The sequence below is a fragment of the Alexandromys fortis genome, unplaced genomic scaffold (assembly GCF_014885135.2).
Source record: "Alexandromys fortis isolate MF-2015 unplaced genomic scaffold, M_Fortis_MF-2015_v1.1 scaffold_90, whole genome shotgun sequence".
NCBI lineage: Eukaryota > Metazoa > Chordata > Mammalia > Rodentia > Cricetidae > Alexandromys > Alexandromys fortis.
The window spans coordinates 6,183,366-6,201,292 of record NW_026067985.1 but is presented as its reverse complement, the minus strand read 5'-3'; the positions used below and the strand labels follow the sequence as shown (position 1 = coordinate 6,201,292).

The following is a 17,927-nucleotide window of genomic DNA, read 5'->3' as shown; positions in this document are numbered from 1 at the left end:
GGCAGGCGGATCTCTGTGAGTTCAAGGCCAGCCTGGTCTACAAGAGCTAGTTCCAGGACAGGCTCCAAAGCTACAGAGAAACCCTGTCTTGAAAAGCCAAAGCCAAAGCCAAAAAAAAAAAAAAAAAAAAAGAGAGAGAAGAAGATGAAGAACTTGTACATGTCTGCAGCAGACTTGCAGCTCCAGCAGGTCACCTCAAGGAGATCTGCAGGACCACAGCTAAGGCACAGACATAAATCACACGTGGCAATGCTCATCACACATGACCTATTGCATGCATGTGCACACACATAGCCACAAGCAGGCTCTGAGTAGGGGCACACCTGACACTGACAGACTGTGTGCAATTTCAGTTCTATTTGAGCCAATATGTTCCACCCATCCCCATTTTCAGCAGGTCAATTTCATAAAGGGAGTAGAGCAGTGGGTAAGAAGGCTGGCAAGCGCCCATCGCAGCCACCGTGAGCTCCCACTGCATACACAGTTCCAGGAGTTAGTTCTCATGCGCTCCTCTACAATGGATGGGGAAACTGAGGCTGAGACAGTGAGCAAGCAGAGGCAAGCTTGAATGCGAGTCTCAGGGATCTATGAAGACACACTGCCTGTGATGCTGCTTCTGTGCACGAGGCAGCAGATACCATCCATCCTCTTCCTCCAGGTAAAGAGGCTCAGCTTGTGGCCACTCTTGTCCAACACCCAGAAAGCAAGGGACCCCTCTGCTCTGTCTCACACTGGCATTCTCACTGAGCTACCTAGTACTCATCATATTCATTGACCAGTTCAAACGTCCCGTCTCCTCTCCCCCCTCTCTTACTAGATTTGTTCTCAGAAGCCTGAAGACACAGCTCAGTGTAGAACATTTTTATCTCCCAAGTCTAACAGTCCTTGGTGCCACCATGGAGCACGGAGGGGCTGAGGGATCTCCATGAGGAAGGCTGGGAAGATGGGGGACTCTGAGGGCGACACCTGAACAGAGAGACATGAAGGGACAGTGGGAGCCAGTCAAGCTATGAGCCCTGTGAGGTAAAGTGTCCCTGGTAGAGGGTCAGCAATGTAGAGGCTTTGGGGTAGGTACCTGTTCGGGATGCTGGTTGCAGCCACAGGCTCATCATGGTCTGCTGGCCATTCCCTGCTTCCACTGCTGCTGACACATGACTAATATGATGGCCCACATAGCCTTCCTAACCAACTCAACCCAATTACAGAAACTGTGGTCTCGAGGACAATTTTCATCCCTGTGATTGTAGGGATGCCACCTGCACATCCCTAGTGAGGAAAGTCCTGGAGCCAATTAGGGGGAAAAGACTCGGTCTCATCCATTAGGTTTAATAAAGGTCAGAACAAAATCTAACAAAGTCTGGTCTGGAAAGCCAGCTGCAGAGAGGAAACTCAAGTACTTGCTCCCACATGGTAAACTTGCCAGAAGCTTGATATGCTTTTTGTTGTCTACTGAGAATAGCAGCTAGCCCAGGGCCCACCGCATGGGACCTTGCCTTAGCCTTTTTTACAAGGAGAAACAAAGAAGAGACTCGAGACCCTGTTCTTATTTTGTAGAGACACTTCCCAAAAGTGTGTTCTAGGGGCTGGTGAGACGGCTCAGTGATTGAGAGCACAGTACAGGAAGGAATGGGATAGGAGCGAGCACCATTATCCATCTGCACAAGTAGATGGCAGCTACAGGAGGAGTTTCGCCATAACCGGAGTAAACACACTCCCTCAACTTGTACAGAGGACTGAAGTTAATTGGTACAAACACACTGGCCATACCCACTTTCTGGCTATAAAAGTCAGCTGGCTGTAAAAGTCACTGGGAGACTCCCGCCTGTGCTGACCCCAAGACGTGATAGCAGCAGGCTGACCAGGCGACACATGAAGAGAAGACTATCTATGGTGGTGGGGCAGCAGAGGCAGTTTAGACTGCAGCTGTGACAAGAGGCAGCAAGAGTTCCATGGAGGGGTGGGGCAAAGTGACAAGGAGCAGAAGCAATACAGGGGAGCAGAGGTAGAGTTGAGATTGGAAAAAGGAAGAATAAAGAAGAAAGAAGAGAGCCGTAGATGCGGAAGAATGGGCCCTGGAAGAATGCTGGAAGAATGCAGAGGGCTGCAAAGCCTCAAGGGCTAAAAGATCCTGACTTCCAAAGCTGGAGAGCTGGGACTCTTGTCACCCTAGACCAAAGGGTCCCAGCACCTAAGGCTTTCTTGAGAGCTGTGGCACTAGAAGTTGACACCTTCAGCTTCTCTGCGGTTCTCTGAAGCTGAGGATCACAGGAGCTGCCAAGTGTTTGGGCTGCTGGTAGTTTAATGCCCAGGGCAACGAGCCTCCATCTGGAGTGTCCAGAGCAATTCGGTTCTGCCTTCTGAACGGTCTGGAGCCAGAGGCCTCTGGGTCTGCTAGCCCGGTCCCCAGGCCTAGAACTACCAGCCCTGCAGGAACATCTCTTTGCGGCTCAGGATTCCTATCTGGGTAGAGCAGAAGGACCCAACCAGCTGGTGGTAACACTGAACGTTTCCCCTGTGTGTGCACAGGCACAAGTTCCCCCCTTGCCTCTCAGGATGGGGTTGAAATATAAGGTTAGGCAAGCATTTCAATTATGAGGTGTTAAAGCCCTCCCCAGCATGGATCTCAGCTTCAGTGATCAGTCACGCCAGAGACCATGCATACATTAGCTCTGACAGGATAATAGGTCCTTGGGGACACCAGAGCCACACCCAAGTTCTCACAGCGGGTTGGGGCACGGGTCCTGGAACAGATAGAGGTGTCAGTCATCCAGTGGGGTAGGCTCTGGGACTTGGGGAAGGGGTGCGATGGTTAATTTGGATTCTCAACTCAGTAAGACTTAGAATTACCATGGAAACACCTCTGGGCCTGTCTGTAAGGATGTTTCTAGATTGGGTTAGGAGAGGCGGGACAATCTACCTTGAATGTGGGCAGCACCGTTCCATGGGTTGAGGGTCTGGGCTGAATAGAAATCAGCTGGGCACCAGTGTCCTCTCTCCTCTTTCTGACCACGGACAGTGGGATCAACTGCCTCATGTTCCTGTTTCTGTGACTTCCATGCCGTGACAGGCAGCACTTTCAAACTCCTGACCAAAATAAACCTTTCTTTCCTTCTGTCCGTAAGTTGTTTTTATCAGGCATTCAGTCACAGCAGTAAGAAGAGGGACTAAGACTGGAGACCAATGACACAGGGACACGGTGTGTGAGTCCACCAAGACCCAAAGACCTGGACATGGCAGCTGCTCTCCTGAGCCATCACGGAGATGGGTTCCAGACCTGGTTACCTCCCTTCTTGCTCCTAACTGTCTCTGTCTTTATTTCCAAGTCCTCAGTAACAGCTGTCTCTCCTGAGAAAATTACTCTATATCCACCTGCTTAAAGAGTGAAGAAATTTAGAAGACCATGACCCTCACCCCACAGGCAGTTCCCCAACAGCCACTCTGTCCCCTCTTAACCATCCCTGTGCCATCTGTCTCCTTCAGTCAAGGCCACGGGTACCCTGTGAAGTGACAGCCAGCAGCGATGGCTTGCTACCACTGTCATCCCACCTGTCTTCTGCTGTCTCGGGCGTGGCTTGGTACCCATTCCTTGTTTCCAGACCATCCAGGCACTATGAGTGGGGGTGGTGATGGACTGCAGCTGCCCAAATCCCAGGGTGCCCTGACTCTCCCTGATTGCAAGTCCCTTTTGTTCACACCTATGTGCTGGACCTAGTGGTCAGCCCAGCACCACTGTGGGGAACAGAAGCATAGCCTGGAGGGTCAGCTAGAACGACACTGATCAGGCAAAACATCTTCCATGATTGCCAATGACTGCAGAGATATCCTTTCTCTGGCAATTTCTGGAACCACACCACATGGAGGGCTCTTAGAGGAGCCATCCTACATCGACTACTTTTTAATGCAAGAGTCATGCTTTAATACTAGGGAACACTGTCATTTGAGAAGAGCAGAGATTCCTGTGGATTCTCTAAGAAAAGGTGCCCAGCAAGGGGCTGCCCCCATAGTTAAAGGGACCTGGAGCCACAAAGGTGTCAGAGGAATCAAATTGGGTACTTGGGGGAGGGAAGGTCACCTTGTTTCCTTGCCACAGGCCAGATCTGGAGAGGCCTGTCCTGCTCCTGGTGTGGGGGTTCCCCCAGGACTCTGGGTCCCTGGATGAGTGGAGTTCATCCCTGCAGGAGCCTTTGGAATTCAGATTTCAATCTTTAACAATGAGAGCAGAGGCCGGGCGGTGGTGACCCAAGTCTTTAATCCCAGCACTCGGGAGGCAGAGACAGGTGGATCTCTGTGAGTTCGAGGCCAGCCTGGTCTACAAAAGCTAGTTCCAAGACAGGCTCCAAAAGCTACAGAGAAACCCTGTCTCAAAAAACCAAAACCAACCAACCAAACAAACAAAGCAAAACTAACAAACAAACAAAAAAACAATGAGAGCAGAGGATCTGGGCTCAGCCTCCAGAGCCTTAGGGTTGAGCGGGGAAGCCTGGCTTGGAGGAGGGCTGGCCTTCCTCCCGCCCGGTTCCGCGGGGTTTTGTAAGTAGGCTGTGTTAGCTCATCTCACCTCCCTTCCTTCGTTGCCATTTCCCCTTCTTCCCTCTTTTACGATTTATTTTACATTTCTGAAATTGTCTGTTTCAATGTAAGCTCCCCTAAATGCAGTCATAAATAAAAACACGTTAGGCTCACTTGTGTTTCATACACATGAGGGGCATGCATGCTACACCCTCTTGAATTCTGTGTGCCGGTCTCTGCAAAGAATAAGAGCTACCTTTAGGTGAGCCATGCCGTTGTCTGGTCCCTTAAGGGTTAATCCTGTGGGGCGAGTCAGGACCACCCCTAAGAAGGTGGGTCTACCTTAAGAAAATGTACTTTAATGTACTTAAGAAAATGTAGAGAAAAACCCAAAGTAATAGAATTGCTGTTATAAAGGGTGTGTTAATAGATTTGCTGTTATAAAGGGTGTGCTAATAGATTTGCTTAGGTGACATGAAATTACACAAAATAGAATTTAGTTAAGAGCACGCTGCACCCAAATATTCCAAAGGTAAGTAGCGTACTAACCAGGCCTGTTAGAGATAAGTAAGTTAACAACACTAGGATATAAATGCTTGTTCACAAAGATTAACCAGCCCTTAGACTAATCCCCAAAGAGCATGCCTTTGACATGTTCAAAGGGGCCCGTGCAGGGCCACAAGCAATGTTAATTCCTGGCCTGCCATAAAACCCCCAGTTCTCTTCTTGAGAAAAGCATAATTCTGCCCGATGGATAAGATGAACCTAGGTAACATTTATTTGAAAAGAACAACACTGGTTGAATAATTTTAAGGAATTATTCTGGCGAGATCTTTGCTCCGCGAGTCTCCGACTTGCCCGAGTGCCATACTTGCACTGTCCTCCCTGCCGCCATTAAATTGTTTCACGCGTGACCTATGGCCAGCCCCTCACAGGGAGGTAAGGATGGTGGCCTCTGTAAGGTGCACGAGCCTAAGCTTTCCCAAGCTGGTAAAGTCTTCTATTAGCAGCCGATCGTACCCTTAGCCCCAGCTGGCCGCGAGCTTTAGTAAAGAGACTTTGCTCCATCTCTAAGTGCAGAGAGATTTCTCAATGAAAGGACTATTATTTCTATACATTCAGAATTTCAGTCCTTGGTGTAGTCCCAAGGAGCCATGAGGTCCTCCTGGGTCTGCCCATCTCTGTACTTTCCTACTCAGGAAGAGTCAATGATTCCCTTCTTTTTATCTGGGATGCTGGTGAGAGTCTAACTATTCATTCCAACTCCCCAGTGCAGTCTTTGGCCTCTCTTTCTAATTCTGCCGTCTCCACAGCCTGGCTGCTTGCCACCATGTGGCTGACCTTGGCCTCCATGCCTGCTCATCTTCTCTCTTCTCCCCCTTCCACCAGCTGTAAAGCTCACGGCTCACCTGTTCTTGGGTTTTTCTGCTAAATTCTAAATTGACCTCAAGCTTTCATCTGAGTTTTCTTTGTCCTCCAGGAGGCCAAGCGCCTAGCAAGGCTGCCACACACAGCCTCTGACCTGCCCCTTGCTATCTCAAGCAGAACTCTGTCTGTCTGCCACTCTTCAAATCCAACCTGGTTTTTTCTTTCTTTCTTTTTCAGGATAAAACAAAGCATTGAACACCTGTTTTCTCTACAAAACACTGGCTTGGAATAAGGCTGAGAACCTGGCCCTCCTGGCTTGGCCTTTGGCTGTAGCGAGGTCTTTCTCAAAGTGAAAAGACTGGCTATGTGGGTGCTGAATTTAGACCTCAGGATCGGGAAGGAGGCACCCACAGATAGCTCCACACCTCCGAGACAATGCGCAAGACCAATATGGCAGGAAAGCTGCGTTCCTCCCCTCTGTCCACTGCCTCCACGTCTATCTCCTTCTCAGTTCCTCTCTCAACCATGCGTTGTGTTCTCTGTCTATCCTCTCCCATGCCACAAGTCAGAGGGACCCTGGAGAAGACAGCAGGGAGTCTGGTGCTCCATGTCCTACTTCACGGACTAGGTGTGTACCTTCCCATCTCTGAGGTGAGGCCACACAGATCTTGGAGCATCCATGCTGCCTCAGAGCCTTGCACGGGCCAGTCCTTACTTGCCACACCTTGCCTTGCTGTCCAGATTCCTGTAGCTCACTAGAGTATTTCCCTAAATGTCTTCATTGTGAGTAGTGCCCCCATCTCGTCTCCCTGCTTCATCTCCTACTCTGTCCTCTCCTCTATGGGACACTATTTCCTTCTCTAGAAGCCAAGATTTGGGAAGGCTGGCTATCCTCTCCTGTTCCTTCTGTAGCCATAAAATCCAGCTATGAGGTGTTCAGCAGATCTGTTACTAATGGTTCCAAGAGACCCAGTGTCCTAGGGATACAGAGGCAAAGGCTCAGGGTAAGGACTGTGCCCACGTCTCACTCACAAGGGTAGAATAAGGGCTCGTGATTGTTTAATCTCATCCTACAATCTCTCTGCTTGAGGTCAAGGTCCATGCTCTGCAGAAAGGCCCGTGTGCCCAGTTCTGCTTGTCAACCTCCACTGCAGGCTGTTCCCAAGCTCCCTTCATAGAAGCATCTATGCCTTCCGTGGCTGCTCTGCCTTCCCGCTCTAACCAAGGTGGTAGGTGTGTTGAACTATATCCAATTAGCATGAGGACCAATGTGTTCCCCACTGTGTTCGCCTGGGGCTCCTGCTCTGAGGATGAGACTTTCCCATGCAACCCCACCAGCCCATGTATATAACACAGGAATGATAGTTTGGAGCACTAACAGACATACATGCTCCGTCTGGTTTGATTGGCTCACAGGCAGAACTTCACTCTTAAAGTTGTTGGCAAGGACTCCCACTAGGCCTTTGTCTTATCTGGGCTAACAAAATCTTCCAAGCAGCATGGGGCCTCGGGCCCACCCTTGTAAGCAGTCTTGGATCCCCAGAGCATGCTAGTCTTGTGCCCACTCACCCTCATTCCCAATTCAATGTTCTCTGCGCCGTACACCTCCATGCCTGGGTCCAGCAGGCCAATGTCCCTGAAATACTTCCGGTCCACCACAAACGAGCAGCCAATCATGGCAGGTGTCCTGGGAAAGGAGAGATACCGAGTGAGGACATCATTATGGTGCCGCCCAGAGCCCAGTCTGCCTGTGAGAACAAAGCTGAATCTGCACCTTCATATCCCCATGCTTCTTGTTCCCACAGACATCAAAGTATCTGGGTATAGTGAGAAGGTCATTTCTTCAGCTTCCACAGGCCTGTCCTTGTATGTCGTAAGCCCTGCAGCTGCTGCGAGCCTGTCCTTGTATACCGTAAGCCCTGGCAAAACAGTACAGACCAGAGTGGTTTGGGCTACTGTTTTCCACATGTCATGCCCCTAGTCTTCCTCCTTCAATGTCTCGTCTTGTTGGTGTACAAAACTTCAGGAATACATGGGGCAGTTGTGTAAGTTGTACACTATTCAGCTTCATGAACCTTGACTGACATCAGTCTGAATGACAAGCTCTGAAGTCACAGAGTAAACAGCTACGCAGCTGTAGTCAACAGACAACCAACTGCCATGTAATATTTCAATTTAAACCCACACACTTTAAAATGGCAGCAAAAAGCCTTTTGGCATTTTGTTGAAATCATGAATGGATATGCTAATTATCTAGGTACCAAAAATCCATAAATGTCAACCAGGCAGTGATGGAGCACACCTTTAATCCCAGCAGCACTTGGGTGGCAGAGGCAGGTGGATTTCTGAAATTCCCACCCTCCTTGTTCCTAGTGCTCCAGAGTTGATGCCTGACTGGATTCTCTCAGGCAGGAGAGACAGCAATACCAAGACAGTGATGTACACCAGACTATCAAACCACCTCCAAGGGTAAATCTAGGAGACAAGCTATCTATATCTGTCAGGATCTCCTCTGTGACTCCTGGTCCTGCAGAGTGAGGGAAGCCATGTCATGCAGGACTCACCTGGTCAAAACATTTGGCTTGTTTCTACACTGAGTCTGTTATTTTAAAAATTGTCATTACAGGTACTTGTATATAAAACTTTTAATGGACTGTGCTTTCATCCATTTTGAAAAACCTGCCAGTCAAACTGGATATCAACATGTAAAAGAATAAAAATAGATCCATATCTATCACCATGCACAAAACTCAAATCTAAATGGATCAAAGACCTCAACATAAAGCCAGCTACACTGAACCTTATAGAAGAGAAAGTGGGAAGTACACTTGAACGCATTGGCACAGGAGACCACTTCCTAAATATAACCCCAGTAGCACAGATACTGAGAGAAACAATTAATAAATGAGACCTCTTGAAACATAAAAGATTTTGTAAAGCAAAGGACATGGTCTATAAGACATTCTCTACAGAATGGGAAAAGATCTTCACCAACCCCACATCAGACAGAGGTCTGATCTCCAAAATATACAAAGAACTCAAGAAATTGGTCATCAAAAGAACAAATAACTCAATTTTTAAAAAAAAATGGAGTATAGACCTAAACAGAGAACTCTCAACAGAGGAATCTAAAATGGCTGAAAGACACTTAAGGAAGTCCTCAAAATCCTTAGTCATCAGGAAAATGCAAATCAAAACAACTCTGAGATTCCATCTTACACCTATAAGAATGGCCAAGATCAAAAACACTGATTACAACTTTGGTAAAGGGAACACTCCTGCATTGCTCATGGGAGTGCAACCTTTTGGATATCAGTGTGGCAATTTCTCAGAAAATTAGGAAACAACCTACCTCAAGACCTAGCAATACCACTTTTGGGTATATATCCAAAGGATACTCAACCATGCCACAAGGACATGTGCACAACTATGTTCATAGCAGCATTGCTTGTCATAGCCAGAACATGGAAACAGCCTAAATGCCCCTTTGATCGAAGAATGAATAAGAAAATGTAGTACATTTACACAATGGAGTACTACACAGCAGAAAAAAAATAACATCTTAAAATTTGCAGGTAAATGGATGGAGCTAGAAAACATCATTGTGACTGAGATAATCCAGACTCAGAAAGACAATTATCACATGTACTCACTCATAAGTGGCTTTTAGACATAAATCAAAGAAAACCAGCCTACAAATCACAATCCCAGGGAACTTAGACAACAATGAGGACTCTAAGAGAGACGTGCATGGATCCAATTTACATAAGAATCAGAAAAAGACAAGATCTCTTGAGTAAAATGGGAACATGGGGACCTTGGGAGATGGTTGAAGGGGAGGGGAGAGGCAGGGGGGAACAGAGAAAAATGTAGAGCTCAAAAAAATTAATAAATAAAAAAGAAACACAGATTGGATCATGAAACCTAACTAAGCAATATATAACCTAAAGCACAGCCATTCTTAGAAACCCATGCAAGAGTAAAGATGTAGATAAAATATTAAAACATGCCAAACGTGAACAAAGTTGGAATCAAAGTACATTCAAATAAACAATATTCTAGCTATCAGTACTTAAAAAAAAAAGAAAAGAAAAGAAAAAACATGCCAGGAATAGTGTACAGATTATACAAAGTTCTTGTGTATTTACAAGAGATTGCCAGTTCTCCAAAGTGGCTTCCACCAGCCAGACACGAGCTTCTGTGTGCTCCACCCACTAAAAGTATTGTCAATCTCCGATTCAGCCATCCTCTTGAGTACACACAGTGGTGTCTCTGCAAGGGTTCAATTGCAAGTTTTCCATTGGGGTTTCTGTCCAGCATCTTCCCAGTGTTTAGCCACGTTCACATCCTTTTTATGCGGCATCTGTTAAGTCGGCCCCATTAGTTAGCTGGTTTCTGGCAGCAAGGTTAACAGTTCCTGGGTGATTCTAAAGAATGTGCTTGGGAACCACCATCCCACCAGACGCAGGCCTGCAAGCTTGTGCTCCACTGTCTCTTGGATATCCAGAGCCTGCCACAAACTGTGGGGGACGCCTCCTTTTGGGCCTCTGACTTCCACAGATTTCTAAAATGTCACACACACGCATTTATCTCGCTACTAATCGGTATCATGAAATGAATCTCAAATGAAGAAAAATAACCTTCAGACTGTCACTCTCTGCTTCAATGAGCCCCTTGGGAGCCATCTGTGAGCCTTGTGCTTCGGGAAGCTCCACCCTCTGGCCTTGCTGCAAAGTCCAGAGCACAGACCCCTACTCAATCACTGCAGGCTGCCCCAACTCCAAGACATGGTCCATCTCTAAGGAAAGAGCCATGTGGAACTAGGAGGTATGGAGAGATGGTACTTTGCCAAATTTGAAAGCTCCTTCGTCTTAGCATTGTGAAACCATTTTTTTCTTCTGGGATGAATTTTTTCCCTTTCTGTGCCAAATGATTTCATCTGGACTTACTGCCAAGAGTTGTTTGCCAGAGATGAGCAGGGCACTTCAACCAACTAGTTCTATAGTCTGCAGGGTTAAGCTGTGCACTAGCCTGGAAGACCTCCAGGAGAGCCTCCTATCGGAGGGACTGGTCCAAGGGACTGAGGCCACTTTGCAGCATTCTAGCCAGAATGCAACATTTTCATTGGGAGGCAAGGAGGTGGTCCCACCAAGACCCACTGCAAGGTAAGCAACAGCACCCTGGGCCCAGCAGCGCCTGGAGATATTCATTCAATCCAAAGACAATTTTCAAACCCAGGCTGGTCCCCAGGAAAAAGAAACAAACTACCAGATGTGAAGGCACAGATTCCCCAGGGGCTCATCAGATGATGTGGTGGGAGAGGGATTCTGGGGAAGGGCAGAAACGTGGGAGTGGCAACACAGGCAGGTCAAAGAAAATCAACGAAGTGTGACGACATCAAAATTCAACAGGATGACAGATAGTGGCAGGGTCTCCCACAAATGAGCTCCCAGAGCCCCTCCTGGGCAGAGCCCGGAATTCTTTTGGATGAATTGGGCTCCCAGATCTCATGAATTGCTGGCATCATGTATTTTCAAAATGCTCAAATCTCCTCTCCTCAAGTCTAAGGAAGCAATTCAAACTGAAAGTAAATGTTCCACGGGGCAACGTGAGGCCAGAGTACTAACACAGTTCACAGCCATGGGCTGCCTCTTGACCCATGCTGCTTCCTCTGCTCTCTTCCTGTCTCTATATTTTTCTTCCCATCTCTTTATTTCTCTCAATCTCTTTCCTGTCTGCCTCTGTCTCCTCCTTAGTCTCTATCTCTCTCTGCTTCTGTCTTTGTTTATACATCTCTAGCCTTTAGCCTTTATGTCTCAGTCTTTCTGTCTCCTTTTGCCACTGTCTCGCAGTTTGTCTTGTCTTTCTGTTGCTGTCTCAGTCTCTGTCACTCACTCAACCTACCCCTGTCTCTCTGTTTTTGACCTCCTCCAATGCTGTCTCTTTTAGTCTCTCTCCTTCTCTGTGTCTCTGCCTCTCCTTCCAACCTCACACAACCAGGTTGTGTAACCTGCTCTGACTCGGTCATCATTCTGGACTTGGATCTGAGCTAGCCCTCTCCCCAGTCATGGTAGTCTGTAGTCTTGGCAGTCCCTATCACCCCTGTAAGGTACACATTTTTCATCTGAGGCCAGGCTTGGGCTTCTTCAAGGAAATGACCCTCCCTCTGGTCCTGAACCATCTTTGGTGGCACTTCCCACCTTCACCCTGATCCTGGCTCACCTGATGGGAGCTGACTCATCGCCACGGTCCAGCCAGTCCTGCGGAGGGATGATGTACATGCACCACAGGCCCCAGTTGTAGCCGTGGGCAGCGCTGGCATATTGCTGTACCTCAAATGTGCTGTACTTGATGTTGTCAATGGCTGGCAGGATGATGCGCCGATGGTCTTCCTGGATCCGCGCAAGGGCGGGCTCAGCCCTGCGGAAGGTATTTTTTATGAGCAAGAGCCATCCCAGAACCCTCAGCAACCCAAGGAAGGAGCTCCACTGGCCAAGAGTGCAGATCCTTCCGTTAAGCCTGGTATCTAAGCTTGGTTGGCCCCCATCTGCTGTGCACAGGACCCAGTTGTGGCCGTCTTGGACTACTAGGAATGGTTAACCCACAACACTAACCTGACCAAAGCCTGGGTCTTTTTGACTGGTCAGTGCTAAGCAAAGGGACATCTGAATTTCTTCATGGGTCAGCCAGAGCCCTGGGATTGTACAGACAGGTTTTTTTTAGCCTAATCCTACTCTCTCCTCTAGTCCTGTACCTCTAGGTACATTCATTTGCAAGAGCTAACTGAAGACCTTTTGTGGGCCACCCTTGTTGTAACAGATTGCATTCATAAGAAAAAAAATTCCATGCCTCATGGTGCTTACATATGCTGTACGCAATGCACAGCCTACCTAACAGGCCACGGCTAAGGGGAATGAGGATGGTGAAGCTTGAGTAGAGGATGTGTGGGAGGTGAAAGGCACCATGGAAAGCAGGAAGTAGCGAGTGGGGGGAGCTCTGCAGCTCTAGATGGGATCCAGTGTGCAGTGCTCTGGGCACTGAGTGGGAGGACACTAGGGTGTGGGGATGGAAGTCTACGCTGACAGAGCAGCTTTACCAGTCATTGGCACATGCCCCGTATGCATGGGGGTGGGGGATCAGCAGGCCATGGGAGAGACTGGCAAGAGAGACTCTAAAGTAAGAGACGAAGGGCCAAAACAGCAGGCTTTCTCTCCACGGCATCAGCTTGGCTGATGCCTGTGTAATATCATGGAGGTAGCACGGACAGGCCTTTTGCATTGTCTACCGGAGGACAAGGTTCTGTTTAGAGAACTGCATCCAAACTGAGTGAGGTTCAGGTAATATCCGAGATTGAGGTGACTGAGGCTGAAGGTCTGTGTGCCTCAGAGATAGAAGGATCAAGAGTCGGGGCAATATGGAGAGGGACCAGCCCCTAACCTCATCCCTCTGGGAGCCTCTACTGACCTACTGCCCCATCAATGGATGAGTGCACAAAACACACCAGAGAGACTGCAAATGCCATGCCTGCTAACATGCAGGATCTGCAATAAAGGCTGTGCTCGGAAGGTGCCGTTCACAGAAGTGGGGCTTCCAGTTGAATGAAATGAGAGTTATACAGGTTAAACAATTTCCTTCTGGCTGATAAAATTCAGCTCTCCTAGCGTCCACTGTCCCTCAGGGAACTGATGGTAGAGAGTGTGAAGTGTGCAGTGCACAACCCACGCCACAGTAGGAGGTGATTCTGGTGGGAGGATACACAATGACACATAATGAACGACACAGGATTCAAGGAGGTGACAGAAAAATGGAAGAAGAAGTCTTGTCACAGAGCGACAGAGAAGGGAAGCATGGGACTATGAGGAACAGAAGGAAGCCAGGTCTGTCATACACCTGTTGAACACAACCAGCAGCCTGAGCCACAGAAGGTATTCACAGAGCCTCTCAGGGTCCACAGTGAGGACCCGCCCCAGGGTCAGGTCACCAGGGAACATCGTTATCTATTTTGCCCCATTTTCGAGAGAGACTATAACTCCGAGTTTTTGTATCGCTTCTCCCACCTCTTTAAAGGAAATTTAAATCACACACACACACACACACACACACACTTGCGCGAGAGCGAGCATGTCATAATATATATATGTGGAGATCAGAGGACAACTTAGAGTGACTGATTCCCTCCTGCCATGTGGGTCTCAGGGATCAGAGCCAGGCTGGGCAGCGAGAGCCTCTGCCCTCCAGCCATCTCACCAGCCCACCAGCTCATTTTTCAAAAGTTTGTCAGGTGTCAACTGGGGGTTGGGGGGCTGAGTGTTACAAAGGGTCTCCATGCACAACTGGGTGCAATTGCCAACTCGTTAGTCCAGGGTGCCTCTGAACTCCTGGTTGTTGTACATTTCCTGGTTCACCTTGTTCGGCCTCTCAGACAGGTGTGGCTTAGATGCAGTTTTTCTCAACAGGTTCGGAACAGGAGCTTCCTGGCCGAGCCAGTAACCAAGGTTCCAATAAGGGGCAGAAGGCCATGTGAAAGCCAGCAGAGAAGAGCAGCCACACGCTGAGGGACACCTGGCTACCAGGAGTGGAGAGAGAGCAAGACCCTCTCTAGAGCCTCAGAGGGATGCAGCCCCAAAGCATCTTGATCTAGGTGCCTGAGTTGGCAGAGGACAAATCCCAGCTATTGCCAGTAGCTAGTGAGGGGCTTTGGTCACAGTGGCCCAGGGAAGTACTATTCCAGGCCACCTTTACTCTGCCTTACTCTGTTTTCTGTACCCTCTGGTGCCCACTCTCACTTCCCACAACACCTTGGCCTACCCATGTCTTAAGGTCCCAGTTGCTCATGTGACATGCACATTATGTGGTGACAGGTGTCACTCTGCTGCAATCTTGATAAACACAGAGGCACTGAGTCCCAGAGTAGAGCCACAAGTAGGGTCTCTAGTGCCCCCTTTTCCATATAAGAAACAAAGACCATAGGTGATCACTGCCAAACATACCTGCAGGTACAGCACACCCTAAGGATCCTGGTCATCCAAAGAGGACTTTGCTGAAGCAGGAAGCTCCCTGCTCCTTTGCCCAGCTCCAGCCCAGGGTCAACAAGGAGGATACAAATCTTTCTCAGCTAGCTCTGACATGGCTTCCCCAGTATGGGCCACTTGCGGGATAAAGATATTGTCCTCCAAGGCATCCTTTGCTGAACAAGTGTGAGAAACTCCAGGACAGAGACTCTGGGGCACTCAACCCTTGTGGATATCTTAAGCTTATGCAGGCCTTCTCTGGTCTAAGAAGCAAGTTAGGGACAGGTCCCTGTCTCCAGGGACCACATGATCCTAATCTATCCTGTAGGGATAGATAGGTTGTTCCTGCAATGGGATGTCCTGCATACCTGCCGGCCAGTGGCCACAAGATGGGGTACTTCTTCACCTTCTGGTCACAGAGTCCCTTTGGTTTTTCATTTGAGCCCAATCCTTCCCCTGAATGAGAAGTAGTATCTAGAATTTCTTGATCTAGAATTTCCTACAAGGTCAAGAAAATTCTCCTTCTTATGCCAAATGGCTTGGCCTATCAGCAGAGCTCCTCTGCCACGGCCTGACCTGCCCTTATGCGTTCTCTGATCTGAATGCCCACAGGATTTCCACGTATTCAGGAACCCCAGCCCTTACCAGCCAGTGTTGAACTCTACGTGGGCATCAAAGAAGCCAACAACGGGAGCCGTGGCCACCTTCCAGCCCTGAAGCCGGGCACGGATCAGACCTTCCCGACGGCTGTTGCGCACAACCTTCACGAGGCCTGGGTACCTTTTGTGAACGTACTGGTCCAGGTTGAACTTGAGTTCCACTGAAGGGGAAAGATAAATATGTCAGCATGCTACACTTTCAAGAGCCCAGACCACGACTGGGACGTTTGAGTCCTGCTCCTAACTTGGAGTTTCAAAAAGGTACTGTGAGGCCACATTAGGTTGGATGAGATCCAACATCTGGCAAGACTATGGGAGGACAAAACCCCAATCCTAGGAAGCTGGTATTCTGGTGGGAAAGGTAGCAAAGGGAAAAATAAGCACAACTCAGACCAAAGTAATAGAGGCAGTGTAGGCAGCTATAGCTGAGCTATAGGCCACTGAGCTATAACCAAGAGTGAAGACCCTGTGCAGGTGAAGGAATGTCCACCCAGGTCTGTACACACAGGAATGGAGTCCCGTGCAGCCAGCAAGGTTCCTCCACACCAGGAAGCCACTTGGTCATAATGAGATAGGGTTACTCTGATACTACCACAACATGGAGGACTGCAACATAGTTCTAAGTGACACACACCAGCCACTAACAGGTAAATGCAGTTTGACTGTCTTCAGGAAATGCCTATAGGTGTCAAATCCAGAGGGACAGTAAGAAGGTACTGGTGGCTGGGACAGGTAAAGAATTGGTTTTTGTGAGAACACGGCGGCTCATGCCCGTGATACCAAAATTCAAGCAGGTGAGGCAGGAGGATCTATGTGATTCTAAGATCAACTTAGGCTACATAAGAAGCCCCAAGCTGGGCTGGGGAGATGGCTCAGTGGTTAAGAGCATTGCCTGCTCTTCCAAAGGTCCTGAGTTCAATTCCCAGCAACCACATGGTGGCTCACAACCATCTATAATGAGGTCTGGTGCCACCTTCTGGCCTGCAGGCATACACACAGACAGAATATTGTATACATAATAAATAAATAATTTTTTTTTTAAAAAAAAAAAGAAGTCACAAGCTAGGCTGGGCTACAGAATGAGACTCAAAAGACACACCCCCCAAAAGTTATGAGGTAGTGGTCGCCCAACATGAATATCCTCAGTATCATTGAGCCACATACTTGAAAATGGTTAAAATGGTAAATGAGGGAGTTTCTAGATTGGGTGAGCTGAGGTGGTAGGCCCGTCCTAACTGTGGGCGGCACTGCTCTTGGGCAGGAGTCCTGAACTAAATAAAACAGGAGAAACTGAGCTGAACACCAGCATCTGTTTCTCTCTGCTTTCTGGATGTGGATGTGACCAGCTGTCTCATGCTGCTTCTGCCATGCCTTCCCCACCATGATGGACTATACCTTCAACCTGGGGACCAAAACAGCCCCTTCCTTAAACTGATTCTCTCCGATAGAAGTAACTAATGCAGGCCCATTGGTAGTGGCCTTGAGAAGTGGCACAGAACTGCACCCCAACAACACAAAGTCAGAGTAAAAGGTTTCAGCCAAGACTCCCACCTGTTGCAGCCATCAGCAGAAAATGGGAGGCTGCTTAACAAGGTGCTCTCCCTGGCCACACCTTCAGACTGTTGTCTCAAAGCTTAGCAAGCCAGCTCTATGGCTTCAAGCTTAGCAGCCGTTGGCTGGGGCAGCCACAAGAGTCAATACACCCCGAGAGCTGGTCCACAGCTCCAAAGCTGTGTGCTCAATGTCACCGCCCTTGAGGCGTGGTCCCCACTCACCATTGTCGCTGCTGTCATCCACCAAAATGACTTCCTTCAGGAGCTGGGAAGGTGTATGGTTGACCACACTGTGTACGGAGCGCAGAATAACGGAAAGTGCCTCATTGACAAAGATGAAGACCACGGAGATCTGGGGAAGGTCTTCAGAGTGTGTTATCTGTTTGCACCTGTGGAGGCATGGTGGTCATCAGAAGGTGACCCTCAGTGTTGGGCTATTACCTGGAAGCGTAAGATGAAATAAACTCTCCCTGCTAAGTTACTTTTGATCACAGCAACAGAAACTCTAAGAAACAGGGACATCTCAAAAATCCAACCCAGGGGCTGGAGAGATGTCTCAGTAGTTAAGAGCACCAACTGTTTTTCCAAAGGTCCCAGTTTTGATTCCCAGAATCCACATGGTGCTCCCAACGGAAGTGATATGGGTGGGTGGAGAGAGTAATATAAGACAGGAAGAGACAGGAGCTCAGGATTCAGTCTGAGGTTTCATAGGGACAGGATCGCCCCTTTGGTCTAAGGATTCAGTAGAAGTAAGAACCAGTGGCTGGCAGCTCTGCTTCTCGGATCTTTCAGCATTAACCCCTATATCTAACTCCAGATTTTTATTA

At 48.5% G+C, this 17,927-nt stretch overlaps 1 protein-coding gene across 1 annotated transcript in view; it reads right to left on the bottom strand.

Moving 5' to 3' along the window:
- The window catches only part of Galnt9 (polypeptide N-acetylgalactosaminyltransferase 9), a 72,253-nt gene that overhangs the window by 10,895 nt on the left and 43,431 nt on the right, over positions 1-17,927 (bottom strand). The window contains exons 3-6 of the mRNA XM_050159034.1: positions 17,323-17,489; positions 15,534-15,708; positions 12,100-12,297; positions 7,447-7,564 (exon numbers count right to left, since the gene is read on the bottom strand). Of these exons, the coding sequence (XP_050014991.1) occupies positions 7,447-7,564; positions 12,100-12,297; positions 15,534-15,708; positions 17,323-17,489 (658 nt within the window). The remainder of the gene's footprint in view (positions 1-7,446; positions 7,565-12,099; positions 12,298-15,533; positions 15,709-17,322; positions 17,490-17,927) is intronic.